The sequence below is a fragment of the Stegastes partitus genome, unplaced genomic scaffold, assembly GCF_000690725.1.
Source record: "Stegastes partitus isolate 25-593 unplaced genomic scaffold, Stegastes_partitus-1.0.2 Scaffold289, whole genome shotgun sequence".
In the NCBI taxonomy this organism is placed as follows: domain Eukaryota; kingdom Metazoa; phylum Chordata; class Actinopteri; family Pomacentridae; genus Stegastes; species Stegastes partitus.
The window spans coordinates 204,134-221,510 of NW_007578020.1; the positions used below are offsets into that span (position 1 = coordinate 204,134).

Consider the following 17,377-nt stretch of genomic DNA (forward strand, 5'->3'; position numbering starts at 1 on the left):
TTTGTCTGTGAGTTCCTGTTCAGCTCTATCGACGAGGCACCTTTCATTTTTCATCTGTTAAACATTTACACCTAAAGACACAGATCAAAAGCTCCTCAGTTTGAATGAATTTTAATCTGACATTTTGGAGACGTAGATAAGAAGACTAGTGCTACTGTCAAAGATGGGGGCAACTTATTGGACTGGACTGGTTCCTCTTAACACCCGGATACCATCATGTCAGCACTACCGCCATTGCTGAGGGCATTAAACTGATCCATACACACCAGCAATGCATTTCGTATCGATAACCACAGCTACTCAAAGTCAGCAACACCCCATCACCGAGGCTAGAACTGACTGATGAGCACTGACAGCCTCCCTCTGCCTGGCGTCCACCACACTCTGGAATAAGAGTCCCTGAACAAGTTCGTCTCTTAGTTTAGTCGTAGCACGCCACGTCGCCCAACGGCAGTAGCTTATTGGGGAAAAATCAGCTAACGCTAGCTCCGCCGATTAGCGACATGACGGGACCGCTATCTGCTTCAGTGGGGACGAAACAATTTAAAGCTAGATTCATTTTTTTGTTTGTTTTTTTACCACAGACGTGTGACAAAAGTTACTCCAATCCTGAAATCCTTTCACAGAGCTTAGTCCGACCGAAGGGGTTAATGGCTGCTTCCCTTTACAATTTCCACGGCCAGCGGAGGTCCTTGTTCCCATAATGCAGTGCAGGCTTCAAAATACGCAAGAAACACCTGTAAAAAATCACTACAGATAAACTCCTTCTTACATTGTGCTGTGTTTTCATGGACTTTTCTTACAGTGTACCGTCTTTATGCCAAGCTTGGCTTCATATTTGACTTTTCATCCAACTAACGGCAAAACAAGTGAATAAGAAAACAGAATATTTCTAGAAAAGCTGCATAAATCAGTGTTACTGTCTTTGCTTCCTACATATGTCGTTCCCTAACTTCGGCGNACTCGACATGCCGGATCACAGTCCCGCCCGGAGCAGGTTTGCGCCACACCCCGCCGTGCGCGAAGGCCGACAAGCGTAGGGCGAGGACCCGTCCATCGCCGCTTGCGGCTTTAATTAAAAATATAATTGTTTTTTTAAATGCCACGTTTCCAAAACACACCGCGTCATTGAAAAAAAAAATCTACATCACAGCAGCTGTGTGCGGCAGAACATCTGACATTTGATGGTGTGAGAGCCGAGGCCTTCTGACCTTTAATCATTCCACCACCAAACAGAGCGTAACCAAGCGGACACTGGATGAAAGAAAAACCCTGCTGGTGTGATCCCAAATGGTTTCAAACTGACATTTTACGTACCAACCTTTAATCCGATGCCTCGGTCAAAATGCTTTACAGCACGAGGAAAGAAAAAAAAAAACCAGAAGCAGGAGCAGAGCGTCAGAGTGGAGGATAACAGAGGAGTTCAGTCAAAACACAAACATCCTGACGGCCGCTTGATTATTTTAAGTCGGTTGGATTCGCCCAACACAGGAAAACACGGCACTACAATAATTTGTAGTTTACTCCGACTGCCTCTGGCAGCTTCTGGCATTTGGCGAGTGCTTGTCGTTTGGCTCCTTGGCTCTTTGTTTTTGCATCCAGTGTCTCATGCAGTATTTGTGGAGCGCTGGAGAAACTGTTTGCTTTGCTACCAGAAACAAAAACAGGCAAAAAAAAAAAAGAAAGCAGCAGCTCTATTTGGCTCTGACTATAGTATACCCTCGCAGCAATTTCCTCTGTTTCCAAACAGTAGTTGCTGAAGAGTGAAAACACACCGACGCTCTTTTGTGAACGCTCATCCGAGGCCGTCATGGTAACAGTCGAGTGTTTGTCTGTGAGTTCCTGTTCAGCTCTATCGACGAGGCACCTTTCATTTTTCATCTGTTAAACATTTACACCTAAAGACACAGATCAAAAGCTCCAAAAGTAAAATATGCTTCCTACATATGTCGTTCCCTAACTTCGGCGCGGTAACTTTAATGAGATATTCATCCTGCTCCACATCCACATCCTGAATAATAACAAGAAATTCATCGTCTCTGTCAACAAACACAAATCTGCCCGTGAAGCTCTCCGTTCTCACCTAGAACGCCCTTTAAACAGTCTTATTAAAATGACAAGTGGACCATGCTTATTAGAACAGATAGGAGCAGATGTGTCTTCATTAAGTGCACCCCACTTAGCCCGGCATTCTGTTGGATTTAATTTTCCCGTCCAATTACCATCGGAGGCAGGACCCTGATGATACCTGATGCTGCGGAGAAGCCTCTAACCTTTCTTTCCTTTTTCTGGTTGTTCTGCAGCTGCAAAAGCGGAAGAAAAGGAGGAGGTGACGACGGTCTCCGGGAAAGTGGACGCCGACAAAGGAGAGAAGAAGACCAAGGAGGGCAAGAAAGAGGGCAAGAGTGCCAAAGAGGGGAAAGGAGATGAAAAGGACGCGCCGGCAAAGAAGAAGGGCGAAAAGGGCGACTCCAAGAAAGAGGGCGGCGAAGGAAAAGGGAAGAAGTCTGGAGATAAAGGAGACAAGGGAGACAAAGGAGATAAAGGGGAGAAAGGAGGCAAAGGAGGAGCTAAAGGGGGGGCCAAGAAAGCTCAGAAGTGAACTCTTCCTGCAAACACTGTAAAAAAATTTCATATTTTTCAAACATTTTGGGCGCTTGTTTTCTAAAAAAAAAACAAACTTTGTATGAAATTATATTTAAAATAAACAAAAATTGGTCTCACAGAGAATCACGAGCGTGCCAAGAGTGTCAGAGTACAGTAGAATTATAGATTTATTGTCTTATTCACAATTCACCGATGAACATCAGAGACCAGAAAAAACATCTTCCTACTTTATCCAAAGGTTTACACTGATGTCTACAACATGCCTACGTCACAATGGAGTCATGAGAAGGTCAGAGGCGTGTCGGAAAGCACACGCCTCGTCTAGAGACTACCGACGGCTCCACCGATGTACACTTCAGCACGAGATAAATAAAATGACAATGAAATACACTTTATACTTCCATGAGAGGTATTTGTAACAATAGAAACACAACATTAGCTCTATGACGATTGGCCTTATTGTACGCTCCAAAAACACAATCATTTTTCATCATACAATCAGAACAAAATACTGTTTTCTAGGGCTTTTAAAGTGCTCAAATAGAATTTTTCCAGGTGTTTTCCAAGATTTTCCTGCTCTGATGCTTTGATCCCGATCTCTAAACCCGGATGGTAGCGTGGCACGCTCGCTTTGCAAATTCTGCCAAATTCCACGAGAAGGGAGAGGAACCTGAAGGCTGCAAGGATCCAGTTAAATGAAGTCTTTTTGTGGCAGTGAGCAGCTGTTTCATCCAGTGGCAGAGGTGTTATCCAGCCCCGGTGGTGTCCTGCAGACACCTGTGATTGCTCTTGTAACCCCCCGATCCCAGAGTTGTTAAAATGAAATCACTGCGATGCTGGTTTTATTTTTCTATTATTTTGCAAAAAGAGCATGTTAGTCTGTCTCCTGATGCTTCATGACATCACTCCTTCATCTTTATCTCTCAGCCACGTGTTCCCACTTAAGACGTAAGTCGCTAAAACTCGCTTACAAAGATTCAGGCGTAGTCGACACGAAGCTGGGCTTTTATAAAACTGAATATCCTCCCCCCTACTCACCACCTAGTTTTTAGATAAAAACTTCACCCACATCTAACCGCACAGGTGTGTTGTTGAGCACATTCATAAGCTGCCAAACCTGTAGGTGGCAGTAGTTCCCCAAATCCTATCCAATCAGAGTGAGCTTCCGTGTCTCGACGTCGTAAAATAAGCGTCCTTAACGTCGCCTGTGTTCTTGTGCAACGGCCACACAGGTCTGAGGGCGTCTGCGCTGTTTCCAAACACAGCTCGCACATGTGACGTAAGAACATATTTTGTCGAAGGCAGTGAAACCTAAAACCCGGTTATCGATGTCTACATGCAGACGGAGGATTCATAAATCTTCACTATGGTCGGAGGTTTTGAAAGAACCGTTTTTAATCTGCGTGGACGACAGGACGAATCGTAGGAAAATATCTTGGTTTTGTGAGACACCACAATCTCAAAAGGTTGCGAAGTTTCCAAAACCTGCTGTTTGTTTTTTACCAAAATTTAGTGAAATGTGAACGTCAGTGTGTTTTTTTTTATACAATGCAGCTCCATTGCACATCGCTGTATCAGACGTTACTTAGAAGCCAAATCATTGTCGGTTTTGGTGTTTTAATTGGCGATAAACACGCAGAATATTGCTGAGCATCCTTTAACATCTTGCACAAAAAGAGACCAGACGGGTTGTAAAGTTGCCTGAAGCTGAGGTATGATTTAGTTTTCTTACTTTAGATTCAGTTTAAGTTGCTGGCGAGACTTTAAATGTCAGTAAACACACACGTCTTAAGGGCAACAGGTGCTGTGAAACCAGGAATAAGGGCAGATTGGGAGCATGGCTCAGGAGGTGTGAAGGGACCAGAAGAGCGTGACAGGAGGAGGGATTACAGACCCGGTTCTGCTCCTCATACATAGAAAAAGAATCGGGCCAAATATTGGTTGAATCCAGCATCACTCACAGCGACTAGAATTCAATCTGGAGACTGAGCAAAGTCGAAAAACCAAGTTGAGGATTAAAAAGTAATAAGAATAATTGCCTTTAATATCAGTCCGGTCCCACTATGATCTAGATACTGAATTCTCGTTTTGCTCTCTGCTGTTCACACGTTTACGGCAACTTTAAGACGATTCGGTCGCTGTAAACAAGATAACGAACGCAAAGAAAAACGGCGATACAACCTTCTCTTTGGTATAATACACGACGTGACCCGACCCTGCCGACCGCGCAGGTCGAGTGCGCTATATTACAAGTTACAGGGTTTTAAAACAACGCGTGGAATGCTTCAGTAAATGCTCGTATGAATGCCCTGGAAATATACTCGCCAGTTCTGTTTGGGACTATTTACATGATCAGATATTTCCAACATTCCTTAAACAAACACATTTTTTTAAAAAAAACATCAAAACAGCTTCATAACATATCCATTACACATGAACACTTTTAGCTCACAATTATAATGTCTTTCTGATCTTTGTAAACATGTTGACTTGTTTGTATGTACATCGAAAAGCAGCACAACATTGGACCATCTGTAAAAAAAAAAAAAAAAAAAAAATAGAGAAAGAAAAATGACCTTCTGTATCCACCACAAATAGCGCTCGTGGAATTCCAGTCGGGTTTAAGATTTTATTGGATTCCTCGTTTAATTCGCATTCCGCTGGAATAAATGGCGGCTTCTGAGTTTTTAAATGGAGTTTCATCTTGTAAGAACTCGGTAAGAACGTGGTTTTTTTTTTGTTCTTCTTTACCTCAACTCACACTGAACCCAGAGCAGAGAAAGGCAGCCTTCAGAGAAATATTCCTACTTTGGCGTTCTTACTTTGGTCGTGTGTTTTGGAGGAGGAAGAAATTAAAAATGGAACACGATACATTCATTTTAACTATTCAAAAATTCTGTTGAGGAGGGACGATTACTGGGTCGATCGAAACAGCAGAAACTGTACAACATGTTGAAATAAAAAAAAAACAAATCAACACAGCCTTATGTAACATACGAGCATCCTCTGGAGAGACATGCCGACTCAAACGCCGCTTTAAACGTATAAAAATAGGTGTGCAACAACAGAGGACTTCAATTACCTGAGTAACTTCCCTTTGAAACTGAAGTGGATTTAACGCAGAACACAATGAGATGCCAGAAACTCATCGTAGTCGCATCAATAACTTTTGAGGCCTTCACTTTATCCAAAAGCTGCTGATGAAATTGTCCACATCTGTGCCGTTAAGTGCACTCTGAGCCCACCTGGCTTCCCGTTAGGTGGTTAAGGCTGCTCTACGCTGGTAGCTGCTACAGCACCCACCAGACTCCAGTTTGAATTTAAGCACAAAAGACGACCACGAGACCTTTGCTGCGAACGGAAAACAAGCTGACGGCAGTTATGGCAGTGGAGGAGAAATGAGAAACGGCAGTCTGTTCTCAGCCTTGTACACATTCGTCGTGGCGGGCGGTTGGGCGGAAGAGTCGAGAGTATTGCCGCGAAAATGGGGGGTCATCATCCCTCGAACGAGCTCACAAAAGTGATACACCCTTTTTTTTTTTTCTTTGCCTTGAGCCTCATCAGTCGGCAATGTTCTGGCTCGATTCACAGGAGGAAAAACCGGCAGCGTTGACGCGTGCAGCCATCCCCTTCAAACCATCCTGAGACTGTTTCATAATGTGTTATTTCCACTTTTCACATGACCGTCTCCCTCTCCTCCTCCACCACCGGCGACGGCTTCTCGTCCTCGCAGGGCCGCGGGGGAGCAGACTGCTCCTCTTCGGGGATGTGGAGCTCCTGCCCCGACGACGGTATGGAGTTCTCGGAGACGGAGCCGTTCTTGACGTAGCCGGGCAGGTTCCTGTGTCCGTTGACGGGCGGCGGTCCGAGCCTGGTGGTGAGGTGGAGCGCCAGCGGCCCTCTGGCGGTGACGTTGGTGACGCTGGTGTGGGACACCATGGGTCCGTAGCTGTAGGTGTTGCTGCCGCTTCGAGCTTTTCTTTTGAAATCGAGAGCCAGCGTTCTCCTGCTCCAGGACTTCTTGATCTCAGCTTGAACCTAAATAGAAAACAGATGATTTAGACGTGATAGAGAGCTCATAACACACTGTTGCACATAAAGTTGGAATAGTTTTTGGACACATTCCATCCATCCATTCATCATCTCTACACCTTCATCCTCACCAGGGTAATGGGGGGCTGGAGTCTATCCCAGTCGACTCAGGGTGAAGGCAGGTTCACCTGGACAGGTAACCAGTCTATCACAGGGCTACACTTAGAGACAGACAACCAAGCACACTCACATTCACACCTACGGACAATTTACAATCACCAATTAACCTCAGCATGTTTCTGGACTGTGGGAGGAAGCCGGAGAACCCGGAGAGAACCCACGCTGCACGGGAAGAACATGGAGACTCCACGCAGAGGATGTCCTCTCCGGGACGTGAACCGATGACCTTCTAGCTGTGAGACGACGGTGCTAACCACCGAGACACCTTTCAGCCCACACATTCCTCTTTTTTATTCCTATTTCTACACCTCACTAATCACTTTGACCAGGTCCAATGATGACATCCTCAGCACCAGTTACCAGGTGAAACTAATTCTAGCTTCAGGATGTGACTGAAGAGTGGGACGTCCTGCCCGTTGACTCCATCAACCAGCTGATGGACAGGACGCCACCACGTCATTGATCCATGTCAGGGGAGGCCAGACTCAGTATTAGTGACATTTAAATAGTAATATTGGACAATCCCCTCGAATAAGGTTGAAAAATTAAAACAAAACCCTTCATCCTGTTCAGTACCCACAGTTTAGTTTAAGCCTGAATGCACAGTTTGCAAAAGTTGATTGTGGTTTAATTTTTACTGTGTAATGTATTATATTGTGATACCAATAAAGTTTTGAGACGATATACACTTTATCTATCAAGAATAAATCACATTGTCACAATCATTCCATGAGAAGTGATTAAAAATCTATTATATTCCAACTTTATGGGCTGCAGTGTCTTAAAAAGTTAAAAAGCAACCAAACTATCTTTGAGTTCTTACCTCTCCGTTGCAGAAGCAGTAGATAATTGCCACTAAGAATCCCTGGAAAAGAGCAAAAAATGAATTTAATGAACCAGCTTTTCTTAGCGTCCACTAAATATGACATTTTAGCTTCATAATTAGGTGTTACGTTGATATTTTCACTCATCAGCTACCCCATTGTTTTCTTCATCCTAATTGGGATCAAACTACAACAACAAAGCAACGGCTGGACATCCGGTAACTGGTCTGAGGTGATAACATTAACCCCGAGGGCGTGACGAATCCTCATCAGGTCCATCACATTCAGTCAGCTTGAAAGGACACATTAATATTCATGCGGGACCCTAAGATGAATTTGCATTCCTGGGTTTCCTGCAACAGCAGCTTCACCTGGAAGGAGTTGAACAGCATCTCATAGTGCATCTGGATCAACCAGGGAACTCCGGACACCTCTGTGTACGGCATGGCGTTGAATATGATGTAGTGGACGCCGAACAGCGGCATCAGCACCAGCGTGGACTTCAACAGCTTCCTGTAACAACAACAATCAGTGTTTTGTCAGATCTTCTGCACACTGCAGAGCTAAAGTCTCCCTCCTCAGAGGTTTAATTGACGGATTGATCAACAGACAAGCTGGGTTCTTTGATACACTCGTTCTAGCTTCTTATTATGTGAGGATTTGCAGACTTTCTCCATTTTAAATCAATCAAAACTGAACTGCACATAGTTTCCAACTGCTCAGCAGATGAAATAACGCAATGTGACCAAACCACGCTTGTTCTGGTGGCTACAGGTTACACGTTTGTCACATGAATCCAAAGGAAAGCATCGTTTTGCACGGTGCTGCTACCTGTACTGTTGTCTGGTGTCGCATCGTCCAGCATTTGTTTCTCGTAGTTTAGTCGCCAAGACTCTGATGATGTTCAGAAATAACAGAAAGTTAACCTGAAGAGGAAACAGAAACACGATGACACAAACGCCGTGTAATTGCAAAGTAAAAAAAACAAACAGGCGTCTCATTCTGCAGCTGCAATGCCACAGGTGCAGTGAAACACTGTCATTTCCGACACCGTGGGGGGCAGGAAGGTGCAAGCAGCAATCATGTACTCACCACTACGGCCGCCAGGATAGGCACTTGATATATCCATTTCAAATTGCCTGCACTTAAGTCCCAACACCTGCAATAAACACACAACCGCAAAACACGGATCAGCAAGAGATGAAGGAGGATTGAGCCGGTCGAGGTGATGATCCGGGATCCCTATATTGCACTCTGATGTCCTTAATGATCTCTGCCATCACTTCACAATATGACAGGACTTAGAGGGAGGTTTAGAAAGAACATTGGCTCCATCCTTCTCCTCTCCACCGGATTTAGCCGACACTTGAAGACACAAGTGTCATATGAAACCGATTACGTTTGTCAAACATTATATTTCTGGCCTTAATTCCTCTTCAGTTGTTTCATCAGCCCTGAGTCACACGTAAACCCACTTCTACGGCTTTTACAGGTTGGACTTTGTTAAAGGCTTCAAATAATGAAATCTTATCAAAGCGGTCCAGTTGGCTTCAACCATCATATTCGAGGGGTTCAGTGCCAAAGGGGGCCAAAACACAAAAAAACCCAAAGTTGAGTGTTTATGGTCGACTAGTTGGTGTCAAAGTGCTCAAACCAGCAGCCAACTGGTAATGTCACGATGCCACTTAGAAGTTTGACCCATGATGAAAATTTAGTGGCAAACTGGACCAAGTCACAGGAACCGCTGACCGTTATTCAATTCAAGATGGCGGACAGCACGACCTCAAGCCCCGTGGAAACTCAACTGGTAGGTACGGTAAGGTGAAATAAAACCTTAATGAAGCACCACCAAGCATCTGTTTCTACCCCACGGTCCTCAGAAGTACCTCTAGTTCCTCATGATATAAACTCTTCAATGCTGTTCAACAAGACAAACCTGGAATCAGTTTGTTTCTCAAGAAGTAGAAAATGTGGTACGGCCCCCTTTGGCGCTCAGCAGAAGGAAATTAAAACTTCAATAAGTCATCACAGAGCAGTTGTTTCTATCTCTGTTGGAACATCTCTGGATGCAGATAATGACTCCTCCAACAACCACGATTGTTTTTTAGCAACACAAATTTTAGACCCCATTTTTCCCCTTAAAACTAATAAATCTGGTTCAGCCCACTTTGACACTGACCTCCTCATTTAGTTTCATCCTCTACTCTGGACCTGTGGGCTGAGAGCATCGATTGTGCCTGGTTCTGGTAGATTCTGACCAGCGTGGCATCCGCTGAGGACCGATTTGACTTCCAGCTAAGTTATTTTTACTCAATAACTGCTCAGGGCACTTTCTCAAGATGGAGTTATTATCATGCTTGGGTGGTTCTTCTGCCCATAAAGACCTAGAAGGAGGGCAGAAAATGTTCTGCTGCTCTGCTAATGACAGGGAAGTGAAGTAGGTGTTTAGATTCCACTCTAAAGCTGCTGGATACCAGCTTAGCTGTAAACCTCTCCACCGCAGAGTCCTCGGTGTTCAACCGTGGCACAGGATCAACGTAAAGCCAGCAGATAGTGCTGCTCAGAGTCGGGCAGTTTTCGCTCTATGAGGTTCACAAAAGTAAAGTGAACCTACTTTAATTAGCTTTCAAACTTGTCCTCAAACTCAAGTTTATGACAGTTTAGTGGCAACTTATGAATGCAGATACCAACATTTTTTAGACTCTACGTCTTCATTTCACCATTTAAAGCTTTAAAGCGGCTGTGGCTCAGGTGGTAGAGCGGGTTGTCCTCTAATCGCAAGGTTGGCGGTTCGATCCCCGGCCCGTCCACAGTCGAAGTGTCCTTGGGCAAGACACTGAACCCGAAGTTGCTCCCAATGGCAGACTAGCGCCTTGCATGGCAGCTCTGTCGCCATTGGTGTGTGAATGTGTGTGTGAATGAGAAACATTGTAAAGCGCTTTGAGTGCCGCAAAGGTAGAAAAGCGCTATATAAGTGCAGACCATTTACCATTTAAAATGAATACCCAGCTGAAGTGCTGCAGTTCATACAGAGCAACACGTGATTAATGTGTTTTCATCATTAAGTATTTGCTTTAGACGACTTCTGATGTTAGTTTTTTTGTATTAAAGTAATTCACTTACTCTGTGTCGGCAAACGTGGCTCTCACAGTTGCCCAAATGGTCACAAACACGGCCGGCACTCCTGCAACACACAATAAACAATAGATTACAATAGAAAATAGCCACGCAAAAATAACTGAAGTCCACAATTTGCTAATGTGGGTAGAACCTGGGTAGCACAGCATCCACATTGTATGCGCTGTGCTTATTTAATTTATACGCACAGTGTGTACAATGCAGGAACCGTAACGCCCATATTCAGGCAGTGTTTCTACAGATGAGTCATTTTCCATTTCCCTCACTTAGGTTATAGTACAATGTCTCCAGGGGATTTGGCTCCTACTGTTTTGTTGCATAGTATTTAAGAAATCAGAATTTACATACATTACATCTGCATGGTATTTAAAAGTCGACTGATTATGTAAAGTGAAAAGCATTCGGCTCTCTTTAAACTACAACACTGAGTCATGAGAGAAAGGTTCTGTCATGTTCAAAGTAAAAACTGATTTTTTACAAAGTGAAGGAAATTATTTAGAAATATAAAATGTAAAACAAGTGACTGCATGAGTATTTATCTCCTTCAAGTCAGTATTTAGTGGATCCACCTTCAGGCTGAGTGGATGTGATCGTCTAACTCAGACTTGCACATCTGGACGCCACAGTTTCACCCCATTGTTTTTGCAAAACTGCTCAAACTCTGTATTTTGGGGATCGTAAATGAACAGCCCCTTTTTAAGTCCAGCCACAAATTCTCAGTTGGATTCAGGGTTCTGGCTTCAGCACTTTCACCTTGTTGTTGTGTAGCTTAAGCTTTAAGTCGCTGTTTTGCTGCAAAACAAATCTTCCCCCAAGTTGCAGTTCTCTTGCATCAGGTCGTCCTCCAGGATTTACATTTACTTTGCTGCATTGATTTAACCCTCAACCTTTACACATCTGCCAGCGCCTGCTGCCTAGAACCACATCAATGATGCTGCCACCGCCGTGCCTCGTGGTTAGGATGTTGTGCTTGGTGTCAGGTAAACATAGCTTCTGGTCTGACGGCCAAAAAAAGCCTAATTTGGGTCTCATCAAACCAAAGAACCTTCGTCCACATACAGGTGTGCTTATACGACAATCACCTGAGATACATCCACTGCACCGGCTGGCTGGCGACGAGAGTCTCTTTAAAGGATTGGGTACAATCATCTATCTTACATTTTATACTCCTAAATAACCAAAACAATAAATTGTGTTGTACTCTGACTTAACATAATCCTTTCTTCCAACGGGGGGAGAAATACTTTTTCTAGGTACCTGTGTGTTGTGTTCATGTGCATGCAAATGTCATGTAAATGAAGCAGAACTCACCCCATCCAATCAGAGTAAATCCCCACAGATACTTTCTGTCTGAGAAGAAGGTCATAAAGATGAGGCTGTGGAGGTAGAGGCCCTCCACAAGGATCCAGTAGTAATTGGTTGCCAGGAAGTACATGAACAAGGTCACGACCACCTTGCAGCTAATCTGTACACATGAAGCAAGACAAGGACAGCGCGTTAAATCAATCGTCACGTCCACAAACAGTCATCCTTTTCAAATGCATGTTGTGTTTCTGTGTTCTTTATGATTCCAGCTACAGGTGGGTTGTTCCGAAAAGCTTCCACGTCTCACTTTCTGTCATAATGTTGATCGATTTTTCGGGGAGTGCAGCTGTCGAGTGTGCAGTTCAATGAAGCCGAGCAAAAAGAGTTGGACACAGAACGCATCCTTCAAAACAGCCAAACGCCCCGCTGCATTCATACATCGCTAAACAGCTGCCAGTGAACAATGCGGTCTGGAAGTGGAGGATGTATTCAGTGATCTCCACTGTGTGGCTGAATACGAATTTCACGATATGACACGAAGCGCAATTTGGTCGATTACACCCGACAGCTGCAGCCGATTCAGAACGATGCTGCCACGGGCCTCACAAAGACGAGGAATGTGGACCGCTCCGGGTTTCTCAGGTCTGCACCGGCTTCCTGTGGTTTGAAAAAAAGCGCCGGGTAGTTTAAGGCCAAAGCACATTCTCCTGCCTGCCGCTACATTATGAACGATTCACACCTCTCAGGTTGTCTGGGGCAGATTTTCTTACTGTCCTCTGGGGTCAAAACCAAGCACGGAGAGGAAACATTCAATTTTTATGCTCCACATATCTGAAATAGACTCTCAGAAGGAAACTGCAGATCTGCTGAACCTCTCAGTTCTTCTGTTTTAAGTCAGTTTGCAACAAACTTTGACTAAAATAAATCTGAGACTCTTCATTACATACTCACTACACCTTTTGGTTTCTTGTTTATCTGTTTTAATCTACAGTCGTGACTCGATGATACGACACTAAATATAAAACCTTCTTCTATGTCGGATAGCAAGGCTGTCGGATTGTCCAGACGGAGGTCCAGATACGAGGAGGGCTTGATGCTGGAAGGCTCATGAGTTGTTAATATTTATCGTTCATAGTTGTTATAATAACCTGTCTACGTATATGATGTTGTTAGGATTTATATGTTGTCACAGAACAGGTGTCTTTTATGAACTGTATCAATCTATAATTCTACAGTTTCATTTGGCAGAAGCTTTTATCCAAAGCGACGTACATCTGAGAGCAGATGCAACACAAGCAAAGATCTAGTCCGGAGAAAATAACCTGGATGAGTGCCACAGAGCAAATTCAGGGCGCTGATGCCAATATCAGGCTATAAGGTAATAGGATTTTTGTTTGTTTGTTTTTGGGCTGTCAAGTCCAAAGATGTTCAGTGACGAGCTGGTCTTTAGTCTTTTCTTAAAGACTGAGAGTCAGCAGATTGATCAGAGTTTGGTGACTCGTTCCACCACAGAGGAGAAGAGTCCAGCTATCGACCTCAGCCCTGTTGCAGTGGTTGGATCAGGCGGGTTTTATTGGTTGAGCGTAGTGAGCAGAGGGAGTGTAGACCTGAATGAGAGAGTTCAGGTCTCGTTCTCTGTTCTCGTTGTGGTTTTGTGAGTAGTCAGGTTTTGAGTTTGAAGCGATCTGAACAGCGGGGTGACAATCTGTCCTGGGAGCATTTCAGATGATCTAGCTTCTACTGACCCAGAGCTTCTTTCACCGCTACTGTTATCTCTGTCTGTTTCTGCTGGTTGATCGCTCTGTGACAGAAGTTTGTGACTTCTTGAACGCTGGTGAAAACTATGACGTCTGACGTGTAAGAGCGTCGAAGCAGTTACTTTCTGTGATTGATAAACCCGATACAACCGCAGTACGTATCGGTTCAAAGCACCAAACCTGTCCGTCCTGTGACCCACTCATGTAGAGGTGTTCACTAACAAACTGATGCAAACCGACTTCATCAGTTGGTGAGTGGGACGAGTCTGTTGTTAGAACGCTACGCATCGCTGGATTTCACGCCTTGTGCACGGGCCGACATCAAAGGTAAGTAAAGTTCAGTCAGATAATACGCCGTTATTCTTATTTGTCTCATAAAATATCACGTTAGAGTCAAATGCAAGGCTGTCACTATGTTAAGGCTGTTTTCTATGGATTCGTTTTTCCTAAAAACCTGTCGGATAGCGAGGTTTGGATTGTTAAGTCACGACTGTTTATTAGTTTATGAGATGAATCCGTTCCTCTTTTTACGCCTTATTTTTGCCTCATGTTGCCGTTATATCCCATCTAAACACCTTCTTCTACTCTGTGTTTGCTGAACGTGCCTCAAATCACGTTTAAGCTACAGAATGATGATTAATTTTGCAAAACGGCAGATTGGATCACATGCCAGGGTCTTCAGCCACTTCAGACTGAGACATCCCACAACCATTTAACCTTTCAATGCGTGGCTCATTAGTGGATATCTGGGCACTTGTATAAAGCAGATTAAAAACAAACTGCCTGTATGATTCTCAGAGGGTAGTTTTAACAATAACAAACACCCCAAAATACATTCTGTCATTTACGGAACATTTAAAGTCATTTTTATATGTAGAGCATCCAGAAAAATCTGTTTCCGGCTGTGATCCAAACTAGTCCGTCATCACTAACCACAGTCAGGTATTTGTGATTACTGCAGTGTGGTTTTGTTGATGTACAAACGAAGTGTCTCCCACATTTTTTTCCTCAGAGATTTTTCAGCTAAAGTGGTTCTGCTTCTGTATCGACTAAACATTTACAGACCAAGTCGTGGTCCCTCCTTCCAGCGGCTGAATGACGATGTTTTCCAGCAGAGTGCATGTTTGTGAGACGTATGTTTACAGCAGATTCCTTTATCGGTCGTGCCTTCCCCTGGTTGCCGCTGCGGTAACCGCTGTTGCCATTTGCTGCGAATTGGTTTGTAAATTACTGTTTTTAAAACGTTCCGCTTTAAGACGGGCACAGAAGCTACGGCGCTGTCACCTGTCTGAGATATCTCTACAATAAGCAGCGCTCAAAACTCTCCACGCTGGTCTGAAGTGAACCTGCAGCACCGATAACGTGACACGAAGCCAGACGACACACTTGTGCAGCATTACTACACATCTTGGGTCACTAACCGAAACAATGCTTTGTGTTATTTTTGAAATTTTGACACCCGAACAATTTCAAAACAAAAAACAACCAGCGTGAGGAACACCAGGGAGAGCAGGGCTGCTTAACTAAATAAATGAAGCAATTACACAGGGTGTTAAAGGTTTCTGGGTCACCAGCAGCCCAAAGTATGCATCTGAAAGTTAATGGATTGCCATTAAACTTTATGGTCCCTGGAGGAGTTTGGGGATCATTGGACTTTTCCTCCAGCAGGCGCACGTTTTCACTCATTAGAGAAAGCGGTGGCGCGGCGGTGATCCCCCGACGGCTCCGGGAAATGTTTCTGGGTTTGTGTGAAGTGTTTTGAAAAGTTTTAAGGCTGAACTGTTTGGAGGAGGATTGACTTGATTTTGACTGACTCTCGATCTTCTAACTTTTCATGCAGCGTCCTAAGGAGGTTAGCATGTTAGCATCCTCGTAATGAGCACGCTGAAGCTCCACTGTGCCTCGTTACAGCCTCACAGCGCTGGACCAGCTGATTATTGGATGGACTGCGTGGCTTTAAAATCATCTGACATCAATTAAATTCTCTGGGCTACTTCTAAAATACTGAGAAAAATAGCAGGACTCAATGTTGTGTCACGTCAACGCGCTGTAATTTATACGGCACATTTAAAGCAGCTTTCCAGTAGAAACATCTAATCAGGGCTATGAATTAACCAAACAAGTTAAAATCTCGAGGTTGAGGCCCCACGGTGTTATCTCTGGAGTGGATTTAATTATGAAAGATTAAAACCTGACACAAATGATATCAAATACAGCTTAACGTGGATTAAACTTGACAGTATTGTTAATTAAAACATTGAAATATACACGAAAACCCAACAAATTCACTGATTCCCTGTGAGCTAGCTCTTTTTATGTTTTTTATTTTTATAATTAAGTCCATAGATTTCTTCACTCCTATCTGTTATCCTCCTTCGTTCACACATTTCAAATGGCACTGATGCCGGTTTTATTTCCCTCCGCTCCGCTCTCTTAATTCATTATCTACACTCGTGCCAGATAAAGCGTTTTTTTTCTGAGCTTATTGTTTGAAAGCGCTTTCATTTCTACACAAAGGAAATTGAAAATGGCTTTTTGTGCATAATATGAGGGAGTGAAAACTAAGGGCGAGATTCGGCTCAGGCGTTTTAATAAAGAGTTTCATTGTGTTTGACATTTATAAAGGAAAAAGAAGAATATTGTAGTTATCGTATCAGCTCCATAACGCATCATTAGACTGAATAAAAAAAACAAACACGTATGAACACTTTAAACAACAAGCTGGGGATTCACAGCAGGGATTACTGGAGAACTGGAGGTGTTCCAGTTAATTGCTTTGTAGACAGATTTCCCCTGGGCCCCTCCGGCTTGTGCCAGCAAACACCAGGAGACACCTCACAAGTTATTGATTACCTTTAAATTCACCAATAAATACACAAACAAACAAATAAACAAATGCCCCGGTTTAAAAACCAGCAGCCGACCCGTTCCTTTAAGACCCACGTGATGACATTTTATTTCATCGTCGGCGTTGGAACGGAGGCTAACGCTAATCCTGCTGGAATTACAATCTGCCATATTGACAAAGAGAGTCCCAGGAGTCAGCGAGGATTCAGTCAGCCATCGATCTGGGCTCCAGTTAAAGTCAACCTCCACACTGTTGCTGCTGTTTTGTAATGCCGTGATTATTAGAAGCCACTTCAGCGCTCCTCTCTCGCTGCACTGATTAGTCCTATTATTGTCAGTTTGTGTTTTAACAAGCATCACTGGACGGCGGCGGCGGCTTTGCCATGGAGCGGCTCTTTAATTGGAGACCTTTGGTGGAGACGCTGCTCTGTGATTTGAACATTTGTGAACTTTGTGAACTTTATCTCTCTTTTTATTTATTTTTTTAATCCAGGAATTAAGTGGATTTCTAAAGCTGGTGATTCTTCTGAGATCTTCTTCCTCGCCGACCTCCAAAATTTTCATTGTTCTGTTTGTATTGCTGCTCTCCATCTGGCCCACCCTCATCCCGACCAGTTCCCTGAGCCTGGTTCTGTTATTTTCCCCCTCTCCCTATTAGGGTTTCTTGTTTTGGTTCCTTCCCACCGT

At 43.9% G+C, this 17,377-nt stretch overlaps 2 protein-coding genes across 2 annotated transcripts in view; one reads left to right on the forward strand and one right to left on the reverse strand.

Annotated features, from left to right (window-relative positions):
- Positions 1 to 5,576, forward strand: part of tmie (transmembrane inner ear) — a 39,926-nt gene extending 34,350 nt beyond the window's left edge. The window contains exon 4 of the mRNA XM_008282893.1: positions 2,304 to 5,576. Coding sequence (XP_008281115.1) covers positions 2,304 to 2,602 — 299 coding nt within the window. The 3' untranslated portion in view covers positions 2,603 to 5,576. The remainder of the gene's footprint in view (positions 1 to 2,303) is intronic.
- Positions 2,757 to 17,377, reverse strand: part of pth1r (parathyroid hormone 1 receptor) — a 49,388-nt gene continuing 34,767 nt past the window's right edge. The window contains exons 7-13 of the mRNA XM_008282892.1: positions 12,093 to 12,246; positions 10,767 to 10,827; positions 8,736 to 8,802; positions 8,475 to 8,569; positions 8,015 to 8,156; positions 7,643 to 7,684; positions 2,757 to 6,645 (exon numbers count right to left, since the gene is read on the reverse strand). Of these exons, the coding sequence (XP_008281114.1) occupies positions 6,283 to 6,645; positions 7,643 to 7,684; positions 8,015 to 8,156; positions 8,475 to 8,569; positions 8,736 to 8,802; positions 10,767 to 10,827; positions 12,093 to 12,246 (924 nt within the window). The 3' untranslated portion in view covers positions 2,757 to 6,282. The remainder of the gene's footprint in view (positions 6,646 to 7,642; positions 7,685 to 8,014; positions 8,157 to 8,474; positions 8,570 to 8,735; positions 8,803 to 10,766; positions 10,828 to 12,092; positions 12,247 to 17,377) is intronic.